The sequence below is a fragment of the Lupinus angustifolius genome, chromosome LG18, assembly GCF_001865875.1.
Source record: "Lupinus angustifolius cultivar Tanjil chromosome LG18, LupAngTanjil_v1.0, whole genome shotgun sequence".
In the NCBI taxonomy this organism is placed as follows: Eukaryota; Viridiplantae; Streptophyta; class Magnoliopsida; order Fabales; family Fabaceae; genus Lupinus; species Lupinus angustifolius.
The window spans coordinates 300,957-322,401 of NC_032026.1; the positions used below are offsets into that span (position 1 = coordinate 300,957).

The following is a 21,445-nucleotide window of genomic DNA, read 5'->3' on the forward strand; positions in this document are numbered from 1 at the left end:
TTGAAATTAAGTAAACTAATTTTACATATAAATGAATACAAATAAACAAGTTCACTATATTGTGTTTATTTTCACTTAAAATATAGTTCTTTTAATTTATTAATGGTGTAAGGACAAATTTGTAATTTTCTATGATTTTTTTTTTATGTATTTTCTTTCCAAAACAGGGGAGAAAAGTTTTATGGTTGGCCCATTTGTGTATTTTCTTTCCCTCCTATTTTATGTTAGAACCAAATGATGGAAAACAACATTTTTCACTTATTTTCTTTCCTCTCATTTTCTATAGAACCAACCAAACATAGCCTTAATGTTGGAAAAGATAAAATAATAGTGTAAAAATACTCTTACATCGTGACTGCATACATTTTTTTGTCGGAAAATAATTTATTAAGAATATATTAATTTTGTGATATTTTGATAGTATATTCTTTAATCTTAGGGTTTAAGCTTGGGCAACAATGCTGATCTGCATCCTGTCCCTTTCACATTTCTTCACTCATCCCAGCTTCCCCTTTCTTTATGGATGCTCCGATCAACGGCGGAGGCGGTGACGGCGCCACCAATTCATCGGCGACAACGCCGACTCCGATGCCAAATCCAAACGCGCCACCGCCGTTCCTGAGCAAGACGTATGATATGGTGGATGAGGCTTCAACGGATTCGATTGTTTCATGGAGCGCAACGAATAACAGCTTCGTGGTTTGGAATCCACCGGAGTTTGCGAGAGATCTCTTGCCAAAGCATTTCAAGCACAATAACTTCTCTAGCTTTGTTCGTCAGTTAAACACTTATGTATGTTTCCTCAACTTTTTTTGTAACCGTTGTTTTTCTCTCTTTATCTTTGTGTGTTAGATTTTTTTGATTTTTGTGGTGTTTGAACTGTAATATTATGAAGCAATGACACTTATGACTTAACTGTAGAGTGAATTGTATATTACTGGTAAACTTGTTGATTTTGTATATCAGTACTAGTTGTTAAGTTTCTTAAGAAGATGTGAGAGGTTCCATTATTTCTGTGTGTTGGTGCGTAAATTTTGCAAGTGTAATGTTTCGTGTATCGAATCCATTAACAGGGACTGAAAATATAGCTTAATAACTCGGTTCAATTAATTTAAACACGTGTGAAATAAATCGGAAGAGATTGTGAAGATATATAAAGATAAAAAAAAAAATTAAGAAAATATAAGATATATTTGGATAATATAAGATTAGATTTAGATAAGATACAACAACAAAACCTTTATTCCACTAGTTCGGGTTTGGCTACTATGCTCACAATGTTGTATCACTAAGTCTTTCTTAATCATTTGGGTCTATGGTTTTTCTTGGTCTTCCTCTTTCTCTAGAAAGGTCAAAGACTGTGATTTGAGTTGGATGAATTATTTTGTTTTAATTGCTGGACATTCTGGCCAACTTGGGTTGTATTGTTGCACCTTCACCATAAGTTGTCATTCATAATAATGTTTCTCCATTTTCAGTTTGGTTTTGCTTGTCTACTACAATGTTCTGTATATCGATTATTGAATCAGAAGTTTTGGATTTGTATTGGGGATGTGTTTGACTTCCTTGTTGGCTTTCCTATTCTAATCTCAGAAACTCGTCATCATTAAGCAGGGTTTCAGGAAGGTAGATCCAGATCGCTGGGAATTTGCAAATGAGGGATTTTTAAGGGGTCAGAAGCACCTGCTTAAGAGTATAACTCGCCGAAAACCTGCCCATGGTCATAATCATCAACAGACACGGCAATCACATGGACAGAGCTCATCAGTAGGGGCATGTGTAGAAGTTGGGAAGTTTGGACTTGAGAAAGAGGTTGAGATTCTTAAGAGAGATAAGAATGTGCTCATGCAAGAGCTTGTGAAGTTGAGGCAGCAACAGCAGGCTACTGAAAGTCAGCTTCAGACAATGGTTCAGTGCTTTCAGGGAATGGAGCAACGGCATCAAAAAATGATATCATTCCTTGCGAAGGCTGTCCAGAGCCCTGTGTTCTTTGCTCAATTCGTACAACAGAAAAATGAGAGTAATAGGCGTTTAGCTGATGCTAACAAAAAACGTCGGCTCAAGCAGGATGGTATTGCTGATATGGAACATTCCACTGCTTCTGATGGCCAGATTGTTAAATATCAACCTCAGATGAATGAAGCAGAAAAAGCAACGCTAAGGCAGATCATGAAATTGGACACTTCTAACAGTAGTAACCCTGATGATTACTTGATTGGTGATGGTTCATCATCACCCAGTACCATAGACAGGGGAAGCTCTTTGAACCGAACTTCTGGAGTAACTCTTCAAGAGGTCCCTCCAGCTATATTGCAGTCTTCTCACATTCCAGCAGCAATAGGGACTCAAGAGCATGCCCCGTCAAAAGGAACATCTGAATGCGTATCTTCTCCTCAAGTTGCAGCCTGTGAAAATGGTACAAAAGCTCAATACCCTGAAATAAACGATTTGCTTGCAGCGGCTGAGGTTCCCTCTATTCCGGTTTCTCAAACAGATACAATCATGCCTGATCTTTCTCCGATACCAGATACAGTGACAGGAAGCATTCTTGATATTCCTGACGAAATTTACATGGCACCCGAGACGAGCGGTGAGGGATATATGGATCCTACTTCATTTCCCATTGATTTTGATAGTATATCACCTGAAGCAGACATTGATGATCTGTTTAGAAATCCTTCCTTTTGGGATGATATTGTACAAACTCCAATGGCAGAGGATATTGATATCAACATTGAAGAATTGCTCAAGGACAATGAGCTGCACCCAACAGAAAATGGATGGGACAAATCTCAACATATGGACCAACTTACAGAACGAATGGGACTTCTTTCTCCTGATACAAAAGGATTTTGAGTGTATTATGAAATGTACATTAATATTCTTGGACCAAACTATATGCTTGGGATGTCTATATTATACTTATAATCACACCTCCAATTGCTCTCATTCAAAACATATATATTTGTTGTTTATTTTTCTGGTTTAGATTGTGCATTGAGACCCAAATCTAATTGTCTTTTCTGTGGATTTATGTTTATAAGAGTTTTCTAAACTCTCTGTCTATTATCTATCATTCATTTTTAATCATCATTGACTCTTCAAGAAAGGTAATATATACGAATAGTGGATGATGTAGTGCTTGTGTATAAATCTTTACACTAATAGTGCATAAATATCACACTCATGAACTAATGGTAGTATTAGATGCTACAATTTTGATTCTTTGTTGTTCATGTTGTGTCTTTGTTTTGATGGAGAAAGTGCTAATAATGAAAGCTTTCTTAAGAGAAATAGTGAGGAAAGAGAATGAGAAGAGACAAATTGGAGTGGTTAGTTACTTTATACTTTTCTTCCATTTGGTTCAAAGTAGAAATAAGGGTGAGACTATGAGAGAAGAAAACATAGTAGGACCATGTCAAAAAAAAATTTCCCTACATTTGAGAAGAAATTAGGATTGAGAGATTTGCTAGAAGAAGAAATTTAATATTGTTTCCTTCTATCTAAAGTTACTCAAGTGGGTAAATATTCACTTATTTCCTATAAGAATGTAAGCTAAAATACGAGTGAAAATTTGTATGTGTCAAACCAATCATATACTATTAAATAATATAAAAAAAAATTATGTTTTTTTAAAGTATATGTCAACTTTCATTCAATTGGGACACAAAAAGTGAAACTTATCCCCATTCAAAATCTAGTTGTTGATTAGGAGATATGGGTAGTGGATATGGATCACATGTCCACATTCATATCCTATTTGGTATCTCAAGTCAATGAGAAAATTTTATTTATTTAAAAACAAAAATCATAAAAATAGAAATTAATATTTTAATATTATTTTATGAAGTTTGATTAATTTGGAACATGATGACGGGAAAATTATAGGACAAATGATCATTGTCCCTCCTGAGTGGAGTATTCTACAAATACTTTTGTATACCTTTATTGAGTCACCTACTCTGACCTTGATAAACCCTCAAAAGTCAAAACACAAGTAACCTAAACTTGTAATTATATATAAATATATATGACATAATCCTCTTTGTGCATGGTAATGTAAAGTAAGGGTCTTGAAATATTCTTCATTTATCTAAAGAAAACCATGAATCCAGGTATTTTTGGACTTTGGAGAAGTGTCCTATTTGATCTGAATATTTGGTTAAAGAAAAAGTGTTGAATAATTAAGTGCATTAAATGAAGAAAAAATAGCATATTTCTTTGCATAGTGAGCACATAATAGCAAAAATATGTGTAACCAATCTTGCCACATCCCATACATTATAAACTAAACTCAGGATATATCTATATCTGCCCAATATTGTACAGGTCATGCATTCAATAATGGTCCCATGGTTTTGTGAAAATGGCTTGTTATAATTAACACTATCTTGTTTTAAAATATTAGTAGTGTTATTTGTATTCAAGTTTGTTGGATGAGATTATTTAACGTTGGTCTAATAGTATAAGACTCTCCTAGATATCTCCTTAGGATGACCAACTTAAAAGATCAATAGTTTGATTCATGTGAATGATACTCATTAGGAGGACAGTCACAAAACTTAAATATGATTAGTTCTTTATACATTAGATGAGGAGATACCCTTCCTAAAATATATATATATATACCATCATTTAGCTACTTTATGTGAATCTTTTGAAATGCTTGTATAAATAAAAGAGAGAAAAAGAACAACAATAATAATCATTAGAAATCATGTTTCTCTATAACATATTTCCAAATTTTAAATGTACAAATGACATTACTTTAGAGTCCTAGAGTACTCCTACTAAATAGATTCCTTGTTAAGAACATTATTATCTTTTTTTTGTTTATTTTTGTACTAGAGGTAATTCTGTCCAAGTCGGGAACAAAAACATTATTATCTGTTTATTTATTCACAACATAATATAATAATTTTCAAGAACATGCATATTTCTGATTTTTACAAAGTTTTATGTTATATGATGCTTGCAAATAAAAACATAGAAAGTCCTCAAGTGTTTAGCATAACTCCACGTCAGTGTCAGGTACAACTAACTTGACGGCCAAATTACCTCCACACATACCCATAAGTGCATTAATGGATTTTCTTTTCAGATATAACGCCTTTACATTATAATTCGACCAAATTATATCTCAAATCAATGACAAATCAGAGAAAAATATAAAAATAATAAATATTTAATTTTTTAATTGTTATGTCATGTTTTTACTGATTTGAGACATCAGATAATTTCCCATCATAATTCATGAAGAGGTTGAAACGGAAACATATCTTATATCATATAATTTGTGATACTTCATATACTATAAGCTTTAATTGGTCAGAAAAATACTTAATAATTAAATTTTAAGTTAAATACATTTATTTCAATCAATCACAATCTCATAATACATGCAGTGATACCCGTTATGGTACAAACATATGTGTATTTGGTTGAAACCTCATTGAATTTGGATAGTGTGTAGGACAAGAGAAATTAAAGAGAAAAGGCATTTATCATTATAATAAATTCCCAACCAACATCAATGCTACTACACAACCTCCTTAGTCAAGAAACCATTTTAACCTAAAAAGATAAACTAGATAAGAGAAAATGATATGAACACCAAAATAAAACAAATGAAAATGTTAAAGCATGCCAAATCCTTACCCCCATTTTCCTTGTTTAGAAAAGGAGTATAATTATCTTCAAATTTTGAATAAATTTATGATGATTCAAGTGATACATGTTTGATTCCCCTTTAGCAATATCTCGGGTCCGAGTCTTGTTAATGGAAAAAATATTCGCTGAGAGAGTTAATCCCACTTACTTATGAATATTCCCGACTCGGATAGGATTGCCTCCAGTACGATAATACATGTGAGAAACCAAAAAAAATCTTGTATATTACTATTTTTCCTTTTTTCCCTTAGTAGGAACTTCGAATGCTAGTATCTCTCTTTGTCTAATTCCACTACTTCTTCTCCATTCTCTAGCACACACAATCTTTAGGACTATTGTCCTTTATCTTGTTCCTATGCTTCTAATCATTGTCCTTTTATCTTGCATGGTTCTTTTGAGTTAACCACTAATAATATATGGCTTCTCTTGGAAATCCAAGAACTTGGATTCCATATATGAACACCAACAATTGTTCTCAAGAATCTTGTAGCTTTTATTGTCCACAATGGTGTTATACAACTCATTCTCATTCTCATTCTCATTCTCCTCTACCACAACCCTTTCAATATCATGATTCAAACCCAAAATTCTCACCTCTTATTATTTCAATCATTGGGGTCATATCCATTGTTATTCTTCTTCTAAGTTACTATACTATAATGTCCAAATACTATTCCAATAGAGAGAATAACCATGACCCAAATGATGAATTATTACAACACAATAATCACATTCATAATTTGCATGTTTCAACTTCAACCACTACTACTACTACTAGAGGATTAGATGAGAATCTTATAAAGTCTATTATGATTTGTAAGTACAAAAAAGGAAATAATAATAATGATGGGTTTGTTGGATTCATTGATTGTTCAGTTTGTCTAAGTGAGTTTGAAGATGATGAAAGTGTTAGAGTGTTACCAAAGTGTGACCATGTTTTTCATATTCCTTGCATTGATGCATGGCTCAAATCTCATTCAACTTGTCCTCTTTGTCGTGCTAACATATTCAACTTCAATGCTTCACCACTTCAAGCTTCATCATCAGTGGTCATAGAAATGGTCCATTCAAGGAATCAAATGTTGTCAGAAAATCAACATGCAGGTAACACCAATTCAGATGTATCTGAGATCTGTTGTCGCAAAACTGTGTCTTAAATTATGTCTCGTACTAATAAAGATATGAGTGTAATATGTATACATTAACATCATAAACATTTATACACAATCAGTGCATTATCCACTTTTCATTTGAATTACTTTTTTTCTTCCAAAAGTTAATGATGATTGAAAATAAACGATAGATGATATAGTGATAGTGTAAACACTATCAAGTGTATACATCTTTTTCTCACAAAATATATCATGTATACATTATTCATTATCTTTTTTGTTTTTGCTTCAATTTCATAGTCTAAAACATAATTTAAAACATAATTCAACACAACATATCGTTATCTTCACGTTGATACATCAATATTTTTTAGGGCATTGCTTACCAATTTACATATGATTTAAACAAAAGTGATGTACATGCTAATATTAGAGTATATATTAAAGTTTTTTACTCAACCAATATATAATCTACATCTTTTATGTATTATTTATTATTTATTGATTCTCAAATAAAAAATAAAAATAAATAACACAAATTAATAATAACCGAATGATGTGCTCAAAATTTAAAAAACTCAGATATCATATTAAACTCTTGAATATATTTTGTACAATTGTTATATATAATATTTTCTATTGGATATATATCTAAACTTATATACTTATCACTAAAGTCTAAAGTCAACACTCAATGTGATCAGCTCATTACACTGTAATTTATAATTTTCTATTTTATCCTCATTATCTTTTAATTTCTATCAAAAAAAACTATATAATCATATCATTCTCCACCCAATACATCTTTCATATTATTTGATTAACTTATTTTTCTGTCATGCATTATAACCATCACTTTTCCCAATAAATAGCTAATTTAATTTTTTTATCCTATTTTTTATGAATGTGAAACCATTATATAATGAAACTAAACCATATTACTGTGAATTATTAAACTAACAGCAGGAAAACTACATGTTACAAACAATATAAAACAAGTTGATTGACAGACATGACAATGTCCGTCAAACACGCTGTACATATAAGATTAAAATTCAAATGATGAAATACTAATGATGAGTGATGCAGCAATAATAGTATATAAATGTATATATTTGTTTCTATCATCTTTTAATATTCCCATAATTGGTTAAATTTATTAGTATATTTTGTGATCCATATATGCAGGTGAAAACATAATTGTTGAAAGTGACACTGAAATTGGTGCGGTGGAAGGAGAAACTACACATATCACTAGTCATCCTTCAAAGCGTGCTTTTAGTGATTTGGGTACTTTTCAACAAAGGCATACAATAATTCAGATTAGAGATGAACTTTTTAAATCAATTAGGTCAATTTCTATGGATCATTCACTTGCATAATTGCAATCAAGATCAACTTTTCTAATGGAAACCATTAATATGATAAGTTCAAATCATTATATCTAAAAAATAAAAGTAAATGTGTTCTTTCATTTTTTTATATATCTGCTTCTCCAGATCGTAACTCTATTTCCATATTGATTAAAAAGAATATTAGTTTTTTTTTGTACTACGGAAACGTGGCGGCATAGGAACCACGGGACCCCTACTAGTAAAGGGAAAACAGAAGTGCGTGTTAGCCCTTTATTAGTAATGGAGGCTTTCTTTTTTCATTCCCAGCGCGCCCCCCTTAAGAAATAGGAGGCGTGGGACCTTGCTTGCCTTAATTATATAATATGGAAGGATCGAGCGTCTTCAAACCTTAAGAGTATCTCTTACCTTTTGGCTAAGGAGCTAATCTCTTTCGGAGTGCGTGTCTACCCCTCCAACAAGTGTCACTCATAGGAATCGAACATTTGACCTTTTTGGTCATCTTGAGATATAATAATGCCTTAAATCACTAGACTAACGAATTGTTGGTAAAATGAGTATTAGTTGAGCATTGAAGAATAGGTGACAAAATAACAAAATTTAATAACACAAAGCAAACAATATAATATGATTAAAATGTGTAACACAAATGCATACATGCACATTTCCATTTCCTTGAATAGCATATGAATAACTCAAAAGCAAAATGTGCTAATTTCTCCACCAAAGTTTAGTATTTCTCTTCTTTTCTAAGTATACCCTTGTTTATATTTATGAAATAGTTCCTCAGTTTTTGCATTTCTAAATGCAAACCAGCCAATAATATAGACAACAATTAAAGCAACAAGAGTTATGAGTAATATTACATTGACCCTTCTCCATTCTATTCTAAGAGTAGCTAATAAACCAGCTTTGCATGAGTCACAATTGTAGCAAAGTTGTGTTTGGTCATTGCTCCAATGCAAGCAATCTATATCAGTTGCTATGTTGATTGGGCTAATCCAATATGTTGGGTTCACAAATGTGTAACCACATTTGGTTGGTGGTTTACAACACCCTGACTGCAAGAAAAGAATAATGTTAGGGACAAAAGTAAGGACAATGCATGGGTTCAAGAATCTTTAGTTAGTTAACTCTTTTGAACTTTTTGTTTTCTTATGTTTGGCTTTTCATAAGAAATGCGAGTTCGGAATAATTTACTTCAGGTCTGTTCGCGAGTTAGGTTTTGGAGTGGAAGGTTATAGAGCCATAAAATAAACTTGTAAGATGGCTCTGAAGCCTGCCTTCCACTTTCCTTCAAAACCAAACTTGCAAACTGGCCCTTAGAGTTTGTTTGCGAGTTGGGTTTCGGAGGGAAATGAAGGGAAAGAGGAGGCTTTGGAGCCAAACTTGCAAACTCAACTCGCAAACAAACACTTGGAGAATATGCAAGGATGTGTTGAAAAGGAGATTTAAGCTATGAAAGAAAATACAAAATGCAAACACCAAAACTATAACTCTTGCATGCTTTCTACAAGTGGCTTAAGGAAAAAATGGTGAAAAGAAAAGCACATATTTGGTAAGTTATGAGAGTCTATAATATATGTTTTGATTTGTTGAAATATGAGGAATTAGGCTTACCTGCATTGGTGTTAGATGTGCATTAAAGAAATCCTGAGCTATTCTGTAACTTTGGTTCAACTCAGCACAAATACTTGTTGAGCTAAGACAGCTTCTGATTTTATCCCACTTGTATGAACTTCTTACCCTTCTTTGAAGCCATCCTGAGAAATCATCCTCATGGTATTCTAAGTACGATCGATTCGGTTCGATGTTTCCATGTCCTCTAACCGTGACAACATAGATGAAAACAACTAAGCAAGCCAGCAATAGAATAAGAACAAGCATTGCAATGAGGTAGAATATTAGGAGCCTTGGAATTCTCCAAAATGCTCCAATGAACCCTGCAAGAGCAACTACAAAGATTAGAACACCGAGCACGAATACAGGCCATTGCAATGTTTTGACACACGAATCTGCAGGCTCGGTTGTTAGCCAGATTCCAGCGCCAAGGATCGGGATTGAGAGGAGCACAGCGACGAAGTTTATGGCTCCGATGACATTGTTACTCAATGCCATTTTGATAGAACAAAACTAATGAGAATGATATGAGTTTTTGGATAGCAAGATAGATGAGTCATTATATGATATCTAACCCTACATAAGTTTATTCCTTGCCTTGGATACAAGAAAGCTATTCTAATGCAAGTTAGAATAATTTATAAATTTTGTGATTTGGTTTTTGATCTTTTGGTCACATTACTGTGAGCATAACTTTCTGAAAAGGAATATCTTACAGACTAAGGTAGAAAATGCTGCATCTAAGTTTACTTCACATATCTTTCTATTAGTGAGTAGAAAAATGTCTTTTTTGGAAAATAAGGCCATTAATCAAAAGACTAGAACCTGAATTCCATTGATTTGGAAACTTGAAATCTGAAAGTTTACAATGAATTGAATGAGTTCCACCAATGCTAAACTAATAAAAAAAGAGAAAGTAAAGTAGCCTTGCACAATTTATCCTATAACATTCTAGTGATTCTAGCACCTAGCATAGAAACTACTAGTGCGTAGTTCTTATCAGACCCTGATTGTGGGTTGAAATAAGAGTCATAATGTGAAGTGTGGAGATCCTTAAGCATCAGAAGATTGGACCAGCAGCAAGAATATCTTCTGTTAACTTGTTGTCCTTGCCAATCTTGTAGTTGGTGAAGGTTTCGAAATTATTCTTGAACAATCTAGCTAGCTTCAATAGTGTCTCCTTGTATACATTTTTATCTGGCCACTGTCATCCAACAAAACCTCAAATGTTAAAGGACTACGAAAACGGAGAAAAATAATTGAAGCGGAATTTTTCTGCGTACACCAGTATGAGACACTTATCAGGCTTATGGCATAATGTATGGATATTTTGCGCTATAAATATGAAAAATGTCACGAATGTGTCATGCAGCAATGTACGTATAATGAGACTCTTGTTGAAAAGATAGAGACTTGAAGGGTAACTAACCGTGTTCATCGGGTCCAGAATTTCTGAGGGCACTCCCTCCACTTCAGTAGGGATCTCAAGCCCAAAAATCTCAGTCTTCTTGTACTCAGCATTCAAGAGGCTTCCAGAGTGAATAGCGTCGATGATTTTTCTTGTATAGGCTAATTTAATTCGACTTCCACAACCATAGCTAATTTGACCGAACCATGAACGAAGTTAGTTTTATATTCTATACTGAACAAATTATGTTTCAATGATCACAATTCACAACCAAGAGTAACATACCTTCCACCAGACCATCCGGTGTTAACAAGCCATCCAGTAGCACCTTGTTTCTGCATCTTTTCGGCTAGCATTGCCGCATACTGTGTAGGGTGTAGCATTATAAAAGCCGCACCGAAACAAGCTGAAAATGTTGCCTGTGGCTCCTTTATACCCTGCTCTGTGCCAGCTACCTTTAATAAAAAGAAAACCATAGAACTTATGAGTATTAAAGTAGAAGCAAGATTAGAAAGATAAAAGGGTGTAGAGTTATTTAGACATTACCAATGCTGTATATCCACTGATGAAATGATACATTGTCTGTGCCAGGCTTAGCTTACTCACTGGTGGAAGCACACCAAATGCATCACATGCCAGAAGTATCACATTTTTCGGATGAGGACCGACACATGGTAACTTTGCATTTGGAATGTACTCAATTGGATAAGCTGCTCTAGTATTTTCTGCAACATGAAAGAACAGTCTATGTTTATCTGCATGGTTTCTTGTGATTGATTTGTATTAGCAACATGTATATATGATGTATGAAATATGAATAGTATTCAAATTGGATGAAATAATTTGAAGCAGAAATGTTAGCAGTCTAAATCATTATTAACACAAATTTGTCTTCAAGAAATGTTGTATACCTGTAACTGATTTGTCGGCGTAATCAACTTCTCGAATATGCTCATCAAACACCACGTTCTCCAAAACTGACAGTTAAACAATTAGGTGAAGAAATATATATCGAAATGCATTTTTGTCTAAGATTAATACCTGTGCCAAACTTGATAGCGTTCCAAATATCAGGTTCTTTCTCTCTAGAGAGATCAATGCATTTGGCATAGCAACCACCTTCAATGTTGGAGACACCCTTGTCACTCCAGCAGTGTTCATCGTCTCCAATTAAATACCTATTATGATCCGTAGAAAGAGTCGTCTTACCAGTCCCTAACAACGAAAAATAGTCCATCCGATACAACAACTTAATCAAATGTTTTACAAACATTTATCCTTAACAACATCACACACACACACACACAAAGGTTGTCTACATTTTGATTCAATGACACAATACCTGAGAGTCCAAAGAAAAGAGCAACATCACCATCTTTTCCCATATTGCAGCCAGAGTGAAGAGAAAGAATTTGACTCTTTGGCATAAGATAATGCATAACACTGAATAAACCTTTCTTCATTTCTCCAGCATACTGTGTTCCAAGTATCACCATTTCCTTCCTAGTAAGGTTAAGATCTATGCTAGTGGAGGATGTCATGTAATGAGTGTAACGATTACAAGGGAATTGTCCAGCATTGTAAATAGTGAAATCTGGTGTACCAAAATTCTTAACTTCTTCAGGAGTTGGTCTTATGCACCTATAACCATAAGTATATAACATATCAATTGTTACCATCCTATACATTCTATAAAAAGAATGTCATAATTGCGATCATGTGATGCAGCTGCAATATTGCAGTCGGGGTGACCGCTGCAACCACATCATACTACAATTATGGTGTGACTCTGAATCACAATAATGTGATCACATCAGACCACGTTTGGACTGCATCAGATCACGTCTGGACTGCATCAGACTTTATGGAATTCAAAAATATTATTGTAATCACAAAATAATTTACGCTGTAATGGCTGCGATCCGAATCGTAATGGTCATAATGACCATAATCATTATAACAGCAACATTTCTCGCAATCGCAATTTAAAACCTTTACATTTGAAAGGATAAAACTTTTTATTTTACTTACATGTTGTGCATGAACAAGGAATGGTAAGCTCTAGTGGAAACAATCCTGACTTTGATTCTGTTCTCTGGGTCCCAATTCAAGAATTGGTCATTCACAAAAACCTGGAAATCATAAATTTTTGGTACATTATCCATTGCAGTTAATACTGATATAAGATTAAATCATTGTATTTAACTTATGGTGTATTTTTTCATTGAATTCTATAAGTTACTAATTTCACTCTTCATCAAACTGAACCATTTTACACTCTAGATCAAAATGACTAGATATTATTGCAAGTATTATGTATCAATTGATCAAACAAATGATAATCATTAAATCATGCATGTGATTCTTTAAGTAATCATATGAGTAACAACTAACTTTTAATCTTGATCGGCATCATGTATGATTTAATGGTTCGGATATACTTCGCTTAGACAAAATGACAGTGCATGTTCTACATCACCTAACACTAACCAATTTGGAACTGTTTCTGTCACAATTTGTCATAAATAAGGTAATTGGTTAGTGGCAAATGTTGTAAAAAACAATGGATTTTGTTATGTTTTCTTTATAAGTCTTTCAATGTACTTTAAAATCCTAGAAAAAGTTGATTCATTGTACATAATTTACATAAAGAGTAGAAAAATGACCTTGTCCAAAGAGTTCAAATAATCAACAGCTCTCTCTCTATTCACCATAAAACTGTGCTCATCCATCTCAATATTAGGGGAACCCCTATGATATAAGGGACAAAGATATAGTTAAACAATGAAGAGAAAAGAAATAAATGCACTACCCGTGTATGAGTTTTATCCTTTGTCACTGTATCATCCACCATTCAGGTTTTTCATCGATGGTTGTTGGATGATATATTGAGTGTGTATAAATTTTCATACTAACCATGCATAGATATTACGCGTATAACATATAATGAAAGAGAAAATTTTTGGCAATGTTTATAGTAATATTAGGAATGTAGTGAAAAGTGCATTTTGCTTACTTTCCCCACCAAAGTTCATTCTGAGTAACATGATCCTTAACAACACGTTTGTCTCTAGGAGATCGACCAGTTTTGGCACCAGAAAGTGTTGCCAATGCCCCTGTGGAAGTCATGAATGTTCCTTTCTCATACTTTATTGCTTGCTCATAAAGTTCTACATCAAACCATAACCCAGTATAAGTTGAATTTATAGCATAGCACAATTTCATTCTAATAAGAGCATGCGTGGATATAAGGGTTATCCAAATAACTAACCACTTTGTAGTATTATTTTATTAAAAATTATCACTCTTACTTCTTATAAAAAAAATGTAATTCTTGTTTACATTAAAAAGTTGCATTTAATATATTAAAAGTTAAATCCTATAAAGAAAATGTTCGACTTAAGCACATGAGAAGAATCTAATCCAAAACATTAGTCTATTAGGTGGGAGAGTTTCATGACTTAATACCACATTGAGTTTACTATTCTATTCAATCTGGTACTCCTAACATTGTCATCTCATTTAAGGGTCGACATCCATGGCAGCTTTCACTCTATCGGCACTGACCCGATGATAGTCATTTCTCTTTTGCTAGCTTCACTCACATATCAGTATTCGGTATTGTACCTTAATCCAATCTATAAGTAGCATTTTTTCCGTGACACAACTCTCAATGAAAGTATCAATTGTTAGGACTTAAGCACACGAGGAGAGTTCAACCCAAAATACTAGTATATTAGGTGGGATAGTCTCATAACTTAAGTATCACGGTGAATTTACTACTCTAATATGGGACTCTTATCATAAACTACATAAAGAAAGAATGTATATACTATATTTGGCATATATATTTCTAACTTTGCATTTGTATTGAAATACAAATTTCCATATATGATAGATAGATACATATATATCATTTTATGCATGGAAGATTGAGAAAGTACATAGAATAATGAAAAGAAAGGGTTAAAAGTAGAGAACCTGCAGGTGAAAGATTATAAAGAACATGAGTAAACTTCAAAGCACTATCACTAACAGCAATGGTGGGAGTGATGCGGTGGTGAGATACATGACTAACTCTTCTGCCTTCAAACCTCTTATCTGGGTCTCCTTTCACCACCTTTGGTCCACTTTCTCTTGTCAAAGATGCCAAAGATGCACTGTTCCAACAAATAACACCATTTATTCTTCTTAGAATTTCAATCTTAACCCCATATTTTATGTCATTTCATGTTTCATCCCACAATTCTACCAATAGAAGAAGGAAAAGTTACTTGCATGGTACACCTTGACCGAAAAATTACTGTCTTGAATATTACGTAAATGATGTACAATTTTTATAAATTGGCAACCATGCCGATTCCATGTATTTACTATTCCACTTTGTTATTCTTAGAAAATGATTGTTAACTAATAATAATATACCTTATGGATTGAAGTTGTTGTTTGCTTCGTTCATCCTCAGAAAATGAAAACAAGGTAGCTTCAGAACCCTTAGGAGTTGTTGGTGCAGACTTTTTCTTCTGCAACAAGTGAAGCTCATCAATGGTTTGAGCCTTCACTGTTAGAGCAATGTCCTTGTTTTCATGACAACCCTTGTTCTCTTTCTTCTGTGTCTCAATCTTTCTAACACTATTCTCATTTTTAATGCTGCCACTAGTAGGCATTTTCTTCTAAACAATGAAGTTCCAAAGCTATAACAACACAGAAAGAAAAAAACTAATGAGAAATATAGAAACTGAATACAAGTTTAGAAAAATGCAACAACCTTATATAGTGTTTAGGGTTAGAGGGGCATGTTGACATGTAAATTTAGTAATGCATGTTTAAATATTTGACCTAATAGTTAGGGTTAAGCTCCCAAAATATAAGGATTCCAAATCTCATAAAATACTATCTTGTGGTCCTTAATTTCAAGCTATAACTGATTTTTTCACACTCATGTTACCATGTATGCATTAATTAATTCCATTATATTTGTCGGATATTCCAAATGTGAATGAAGAAGTCTCACGTTACGCAAAAATGGATGAGTTAAAGAACATATAAGTGGATAGACCCATAGACGTAACGCCTTACGGTTTTGGGTAAAAATGTGGTGTTAAACCCACTTCCACTTAAATGCTTCTTTCACTTAGCCCATGAAAGAAATATTGTAACACATGGATGAAGATCTTACTACAATATTATAACAAACTAGGTTATCATCATTTTAGAGCATGTAAAATATTTTATTTTTTATATCTATATTTCTTTATATATATTTCTTAAAAATAATTATATAATTTTTATTTATACTTACATTTATGTTAAATTCTACTATTGTGATAGCTTAGCATATGAAAAATGTGGCATATAGTCATACATATTTGACTATATTTGTTATTAATAAAAAAACATCCACAAATTAAAGGTATATGTTATTAAAGATGCACTCTCTAATGTTTATAATCAAAGGATTTATAATGATTGATTTCTACATGTTAAAGAATGAATGATTTGGATATGCTCTGTTTAATTTTATTTCCATTGATGTCTTTTCAAGCTTCTTTTCCATTTCAAGTATTAAATTTAAATATATTTTTTTTCTGACCAATTACAAACTCATGACACATGGAGTGATACAAACTGTGGAACAACAAATGTGTACCCATGTCATGTGAGTAGAGAGTCCCAATGAAGTTCTTATAGAGACTCACAGTAAGTTTAGATATGTAATTTGTCATCATATTTTACTCTCTATAAATATGTTATAGTTTAATATCTCATAAGCATCCCACAAATGTTATCAAGAACTCTAGCAATAAGATTCAAGCAAATATACACCTTACTACTAATGATATGGATTGCTTTAAGGTAGTCGGTCTCTTAAGTAACCTGGCGATGACCCAAACTCCAAGTCAACTCAAAACGATGCTTAGTGCCGAAGTTTTCCATGAGCCCAAATAGCCAAAGATCATCATGAGTACGAATAACTTCACCTTCTCTAATAGGTCTTATAAACTATAACTTCCATCTTAACTTGTCTAGTTTATGGGCAACATCAATGTATCCAAATGTTTTATTTGTATTATCTTTTTGTGGTAGTTAATGATGATTAAATATTATATCATCTATTATTTATTTATATTACTTTTGTGAAGAGTTAATAATAATTAAACATCAATATGATGATGCAGTGATAATATATACATTTTTATTTAATATTGATTTCTATTACTTTTGTTTGAGAATAAAAAATAATTACCATGTAAATAACCGTGTAAAATATAGTTATTTTGTAAGAATATACATATTAAATCTTAAAAGATTAGTAAATTATAAATCTTAAAAATATGAAACTCAAATCCCTATGGATGGGGATCAATTGTCCTAAATGATATCTCATTTCTTATCTCAAACTAATAATATATTAACACGTGAATAAAATAAAAAAATTTAAAACAAAAAATAATAAAATAGAGCACTTTGATCGACTTGATATGTAAAATGAGACACAGTATGGGACAAGTGATGTGGATGTAGTACACCAATAAAAACATTGTTTTCTTTGTTCCCTCTTGTCTTGTTGGAAAAAACCCAACTAAAGAAACCACTTTGTCTCAATTATGAAACGTGGCATAAGAAGATAAAATCAGAAATGGCTAAGATTTCACAGCGACTACCCCAATTCATATTAATTGCATTCCTTCTAATCACAATTTTATGGTAATTCATATCTTCTTCTATTCAAAACACCTTACAAACAAATCAACTTTCTACCCATTTTTGTCTTTGAGTTGTTAATGTTCTCATTTTAGTTCTGTTCAGTGCATTATTGCTTATTCTTTTACCCATATAAGTGTTGTGTAATCTTTTTCAATTTATTTCATTTTATCTGGATGGTGGCTGAAGGAAAAATTGAATTTTTATAAACTTTTTCATTCAATTCATTTTGAGTCACTTAGTTAATTACCTTTCAAATAAGGTTTTAATGCATTTTAGATTGAATTAAGAAGGTGGGTATATCCTTACTTGTTCATGTTGCAAACAAGTTCACTTTAAAGGAGCTTTTTTTTTCATTCATAATTCATACTGTTAATTACTGCTTATCTTCCTCCAATTTATTGTTTCTTTTACTTGGCTATGTGGATTTTCAGTGTTATGAATATACAAATTCCCAAGTTTCTTGTAGAATACTGTTTAGGATATTATATCGTAGACCAACGGGCATTTGTCTAGTGGTATAAGGCTTCGTTAGATCCCCAGAAAGACCAAAAGTTAGAGAGTTCGATTCTTGTGAGTAACACTTGTTAGGAGGGGCAGTCACGCACCCAGAAAAAGATTAGTTCATTATTGATAAGGTGTGACTAATTGGGTCAGATTGGCTACTTATTATCATGGAGTGTTTATAACACTAAATTGATTATGGATTAGGTTACAAGTTATCACCATTCTGAGTGCCTAGAAGAATATTGATGCTATGCTATCTTTCTGTGCAAAGCAACAAGTGGCTTATAAATATCTTCTCCCAATATGTTTCCTGATCTTTTTGGTCTTTCTGGGGATTATCGGGGTCTTACACTACTAGACCAACGCCTTGTTGGTAGAGTTGGATGTTAGTTAATACACTATATGAATGTTTAATTATGTTATATTAGTTGACTATGGGTTAGGATCATTGATCCCCTCTTCAACAATAATGTTGTTATGTGGTTTCTTCTTATTTACCTTTGTTCTCAGGTCTCAATGATTATAAAAGGATTGTTTGGAAGATATGAAAGATGGAACCCTGTTCATCCAACTTCTGGAGCATTTTGGGGAATGGGTGTCGGCATTGGCTGTGGTGTTGGATGGGGTCCTGGGTTTGGCCCTGAAGTGATAGGTTATGTTGGAGCAGGTTGCGGCATTGGCTTCAATGTAGGCGTCACGTTGGCTGGCTTTGGTATTGGCCTTCCAGCAAACATCATCTATGAAGCTCCTTATAACGGTAAACCTCTTTTTTAAGCAAATACGATGATGTTTTTTTCTGAAAGTGTCACTTAATTCGTGAAAGTTGTTCGAGAAGTTAGAGTTTTTGTAAGCATTTAGAGGCATCTGGAACTGCTTTTTTCCCAAATAGCAGATACAAATATACTCTGCTTTTTGAATATACGATTTTTAGTCTTAAACTAATGCACATCAATCTGAATATTAATCCAGCAATTATGGCAACAAGAAGCTCTGCATTGGAGCTAGCACGATCCAATGGTCTTCTGTCTAGAACAGACACGATAGCAGATATTTGGTTTAGAAATTTTCCTTGTGTCTCTGACTTGCAAAGAGAAGCCTGTGGAAAATTCTTTTCCTTTAAGCAAAAGCATTTATCATTGAAGGGAATTGATTTCTGTGACATGAAGGACAGCTTGGCTTCACATGCTACATCTGCCTTTAACAGTATACAAGCATCCCATACCAAATTGTTCGGCTCTCGTAGAGGTATTAGTTTATTTTAAAGAAAATCAAAGTCATATCTCCTCTATGAACTAGCATATGTCTTGTATGAATTGCTTGCTCTTCTTTTTCAACTTTTTTTTGTTGTTGATGTTATTTATGCATTATCTTCGTGTCAATAATCACGGGTTTACAGTTAGAGATGGAGGAAAAGAGAGATAAACGACTAGCATTAGTATACTGAAAATATAATTGATATATATGTGATATAATATCTTAACCAAATACTAGTAGTACAAGCCCAAGCCCGAGCTCGTGAACAATAAGACTGACACCTAATAACTCTTATGTCTTAATACTCCCCTTGAAATTAAAGTTTACTAACGAATTTCAACCCATAGACATAGTGTACAGTAGCAGCTGATGATCCATCCAAATTCCAAACACAGGTTAGAGTAGAAGAGAAGCACTGTTTGGAAGAACCGAGATCCAAGATGAAGAGAAATTAGGATGGCTCCTCATCCTCCCTGACAAAAGACACACCATTGCTTGTATCTTTTCGGTCAACCATGACACCCCAATCACTACGACATTAGCCATGGACTATCCATTAGTCAGGATAGTGTTACAGTTCCATCTCAAAACTAATTGGCAATTGGAAAAGTAGCCCAACAGATATTTAAATCATTCCCGAGACAATGAGGCAAGTGATGTGGGATTTACTTCTTAACGTGTCCCCTCCACAATGAGGATTAGACTTATATTTTTGGTTTCTCCAAGGTGAATTTTTCTTCTTGTAAAAGAACATATTGCAGAACCTTTTGACAGGTGTGCATGTAGCAGATGTTCTCCTAAAGCTAGTTCAGTAGAAAGTCATAGTTTGTGGATATGACAATAAGAGTCTTTAGAAGATTCTTGCACTTCACTTTTCAATATGAAATTTGATTAGTTGGTTTAGCTGAAGGAAGTAAACTTGAAACATTTGCATCTGTTATTTGCAGGGAAAGATTGATAGCTTCGACGTGCGAGCTAGGTTGGTTACTCCTTCTAGTCCGAATCGCAAGGCATCATTTAGAAGATTTTAATGGTTCTTCTTTATAAGGCACACAGTCATGACACTACTTTCACAATGAAGTTTCCTGCAACTTTGCATAATGGGGAATGGGTGTCATATGTTTGAGTACCATTTTCCATATTCATTCTCACATATTTCCATTAAATGTTGGTTACTTTCAAATGGGATGTTACTTATTTGATGAAATGAATCACAAATGTGTTTGATTTTATTTATTATTACATTAGTATCCATAAAAGTCCCACTGCATTATTTCTAGGACCCCTTGGAAAAAATTGGTGTGTTGGATGTTAAAACATCAGCAAAAGTATATCATGGTGTTTTGGTGTTTTTTAGTTCACTTTTTTGGTGTGTTTGGAAACTATGACTCATACCAAACTAGTTTTTGGTAATCAAACTTCCCTTTAAACATGTATAAATGTGACATCTATTAGATGCTTTAAACATGTAAGCTTCTTAATCATTATTTGTGCAGTTAAAGGCCAAATGGATTCTATTGAGGACATTCTACTTGTCATTTCCTTTTGGTCCTCTGGATTTAAGGGCCAAAGCATCCTCTTGAGAAAAATAAAATGAATGCTAAACAACTATATAAAAACTATGTAAGTGACAATGCTAATTATACTGGCAGATACTCAAACCATTCTTACCAAAATCACTTGAATCTCGATTTTATTCGCGTCACACAAGCTCATGATGCAACACAAATAGCGCATAAAATAGCCCAATAGGGATAAAAATAGAAGATATAAGAGAAAACAAATGAATAATGACTAAATGAAATAATAAAATCTGG

At 33.2% G+C, this 21,445-nt stretch overlaps 5 protein-coding genes across 9 annotated transcripts; 3 read left to right on the top strand and 2 right to left on the bottom strand.

Annotated features, from left to right (window-relative positions):
- LOC109333504 (heat stress transcription factor A-1d-like) lies at positions 435-2,899 on the top strand. The gene is made up of 2 exons (XM_019569020.1): positions 435-792; positions 1,615-2,899. Exons 1-2 carry the CDS (start codon positions 520-522, stop codon positions 2,854-2,856), a joined length of 1,515 nt encoding a protein of 504 aa, XP_019424565.1. The 5' UTR covers positions 435-519; the 3' UTR covers positions 2,857-2,899.
- Positions 5,931-8,170, top strand: LOC109332637 (RING-H2 finger protein ATL52-like). 2 transcript variants are annotated; one of them, XM_019567649.1, is made up of 3 exons: positions 5,931-6,178; positions 6,209-6,774; positions 7,971-8,170. In XM_019567649.1, exons 1-3 carry the CDS (start codon positions 6,087-6,089, stop codon positions 8,162-8,164), a joined length of 852 nt encoding a protein of 283 aa, XP_019423194.1. In that variant the 5' UTR covers positions 5,931-6,086; the 3' UTR covers positions 8,165-8,170. The 2 variants fall into 2 exon arrangements, with proteins under 2 accessions (XP_019423194.1, XP_019423193.1); XM_019567648.1 differs by having other exon boundaries at positions 5,931-6,774.
- LOC109332387 (protein TORNADO 2-like) lies at positions 8,776-10,472 on the bottom strand. Its single transcript, XM_019567357.1, has 2 exons — positions 9,755-10,472; positions 8,776-9,195 (listed from the first exon to the last, which is right to left on the bottom strand). Exons 1-2 carry the CDS (start codon positions 10,250-10,252, stop codon positions 8,884-8,886), a joined length of 810 nt encoding a protein of 269 aa, XP_019422902.1. The 5' UTR covers positions 10,253-10,472; the 3' UTR covers positions 8,776-8,883.
- On the bottom strand, positions 10,561-15,889 carry LOC109332315 (phosphoenolpyruvate carboxykinase [ATP]-like). Its single transcript, XM_019567259.1, has 12 exons — positions 15,588-15,889; positions 15,144-15,322; positions 14,179-14,332; positions 13,829-13,913; positions 13,194-13,294; positions 12,505-12,803; positions 12,204-12,377; positions 12,074-12,139; positions 11,709-11,887; positions 11,448-11,617; positions 11,184-11,352; positions 10,561-10,958 (listed from the first exon to the last, which is right to left on the bottom strand). Exons 1-12 carry the CDS (start codon positions 15,827-15,829, stop codon positions 10,815-10,817), a joined length of 1,962 nt encoding a protein of 653 aa, XP_019422804.1. The 5' UTR covers positions 15,830-15,889; the 3' UTR covers positions 10,561-10,814.
- LOC109332685 (cadmium-induced protein AS8) lies at positions 17,761-20,861 on the top strand. 4 transcript variants are annotated; one of them, XM_019567708.1, is made up of 4 exons: positions 17,761-17,870; positions 18,885-19,131; positions 19,344-19,619; positions 20,576-20,861. In XM_019567708.1, the coding sequence occupies exons 1-4, from the start codon at positions 17,868-17,870 to the stop codon at positions 20,584-20,586; spliced, it is 537 nt and encodes a 178-aa protein (XP_019423253.1). In that variant the 5' UTR covers positions 17,761-17,867; the 3' UTR covers positions 20,587-20,861. The 4 variants fall into 4 exon arrangements, with proteins under 4 accessions (XP_019423253.1, XP_019423254.1, XP_019423252.1 ...); XM_019567709.1 differs by lacking the exon at positions 17,761-17,870 and adding an exon at positions 18,695-18,759; XM_019567710.1 differs by lacking the exon at positions 17,761-17,870 and having other exon boundaries at positions 18,771-19,131; positions 19,344-19,412; positions 19,506-19,619.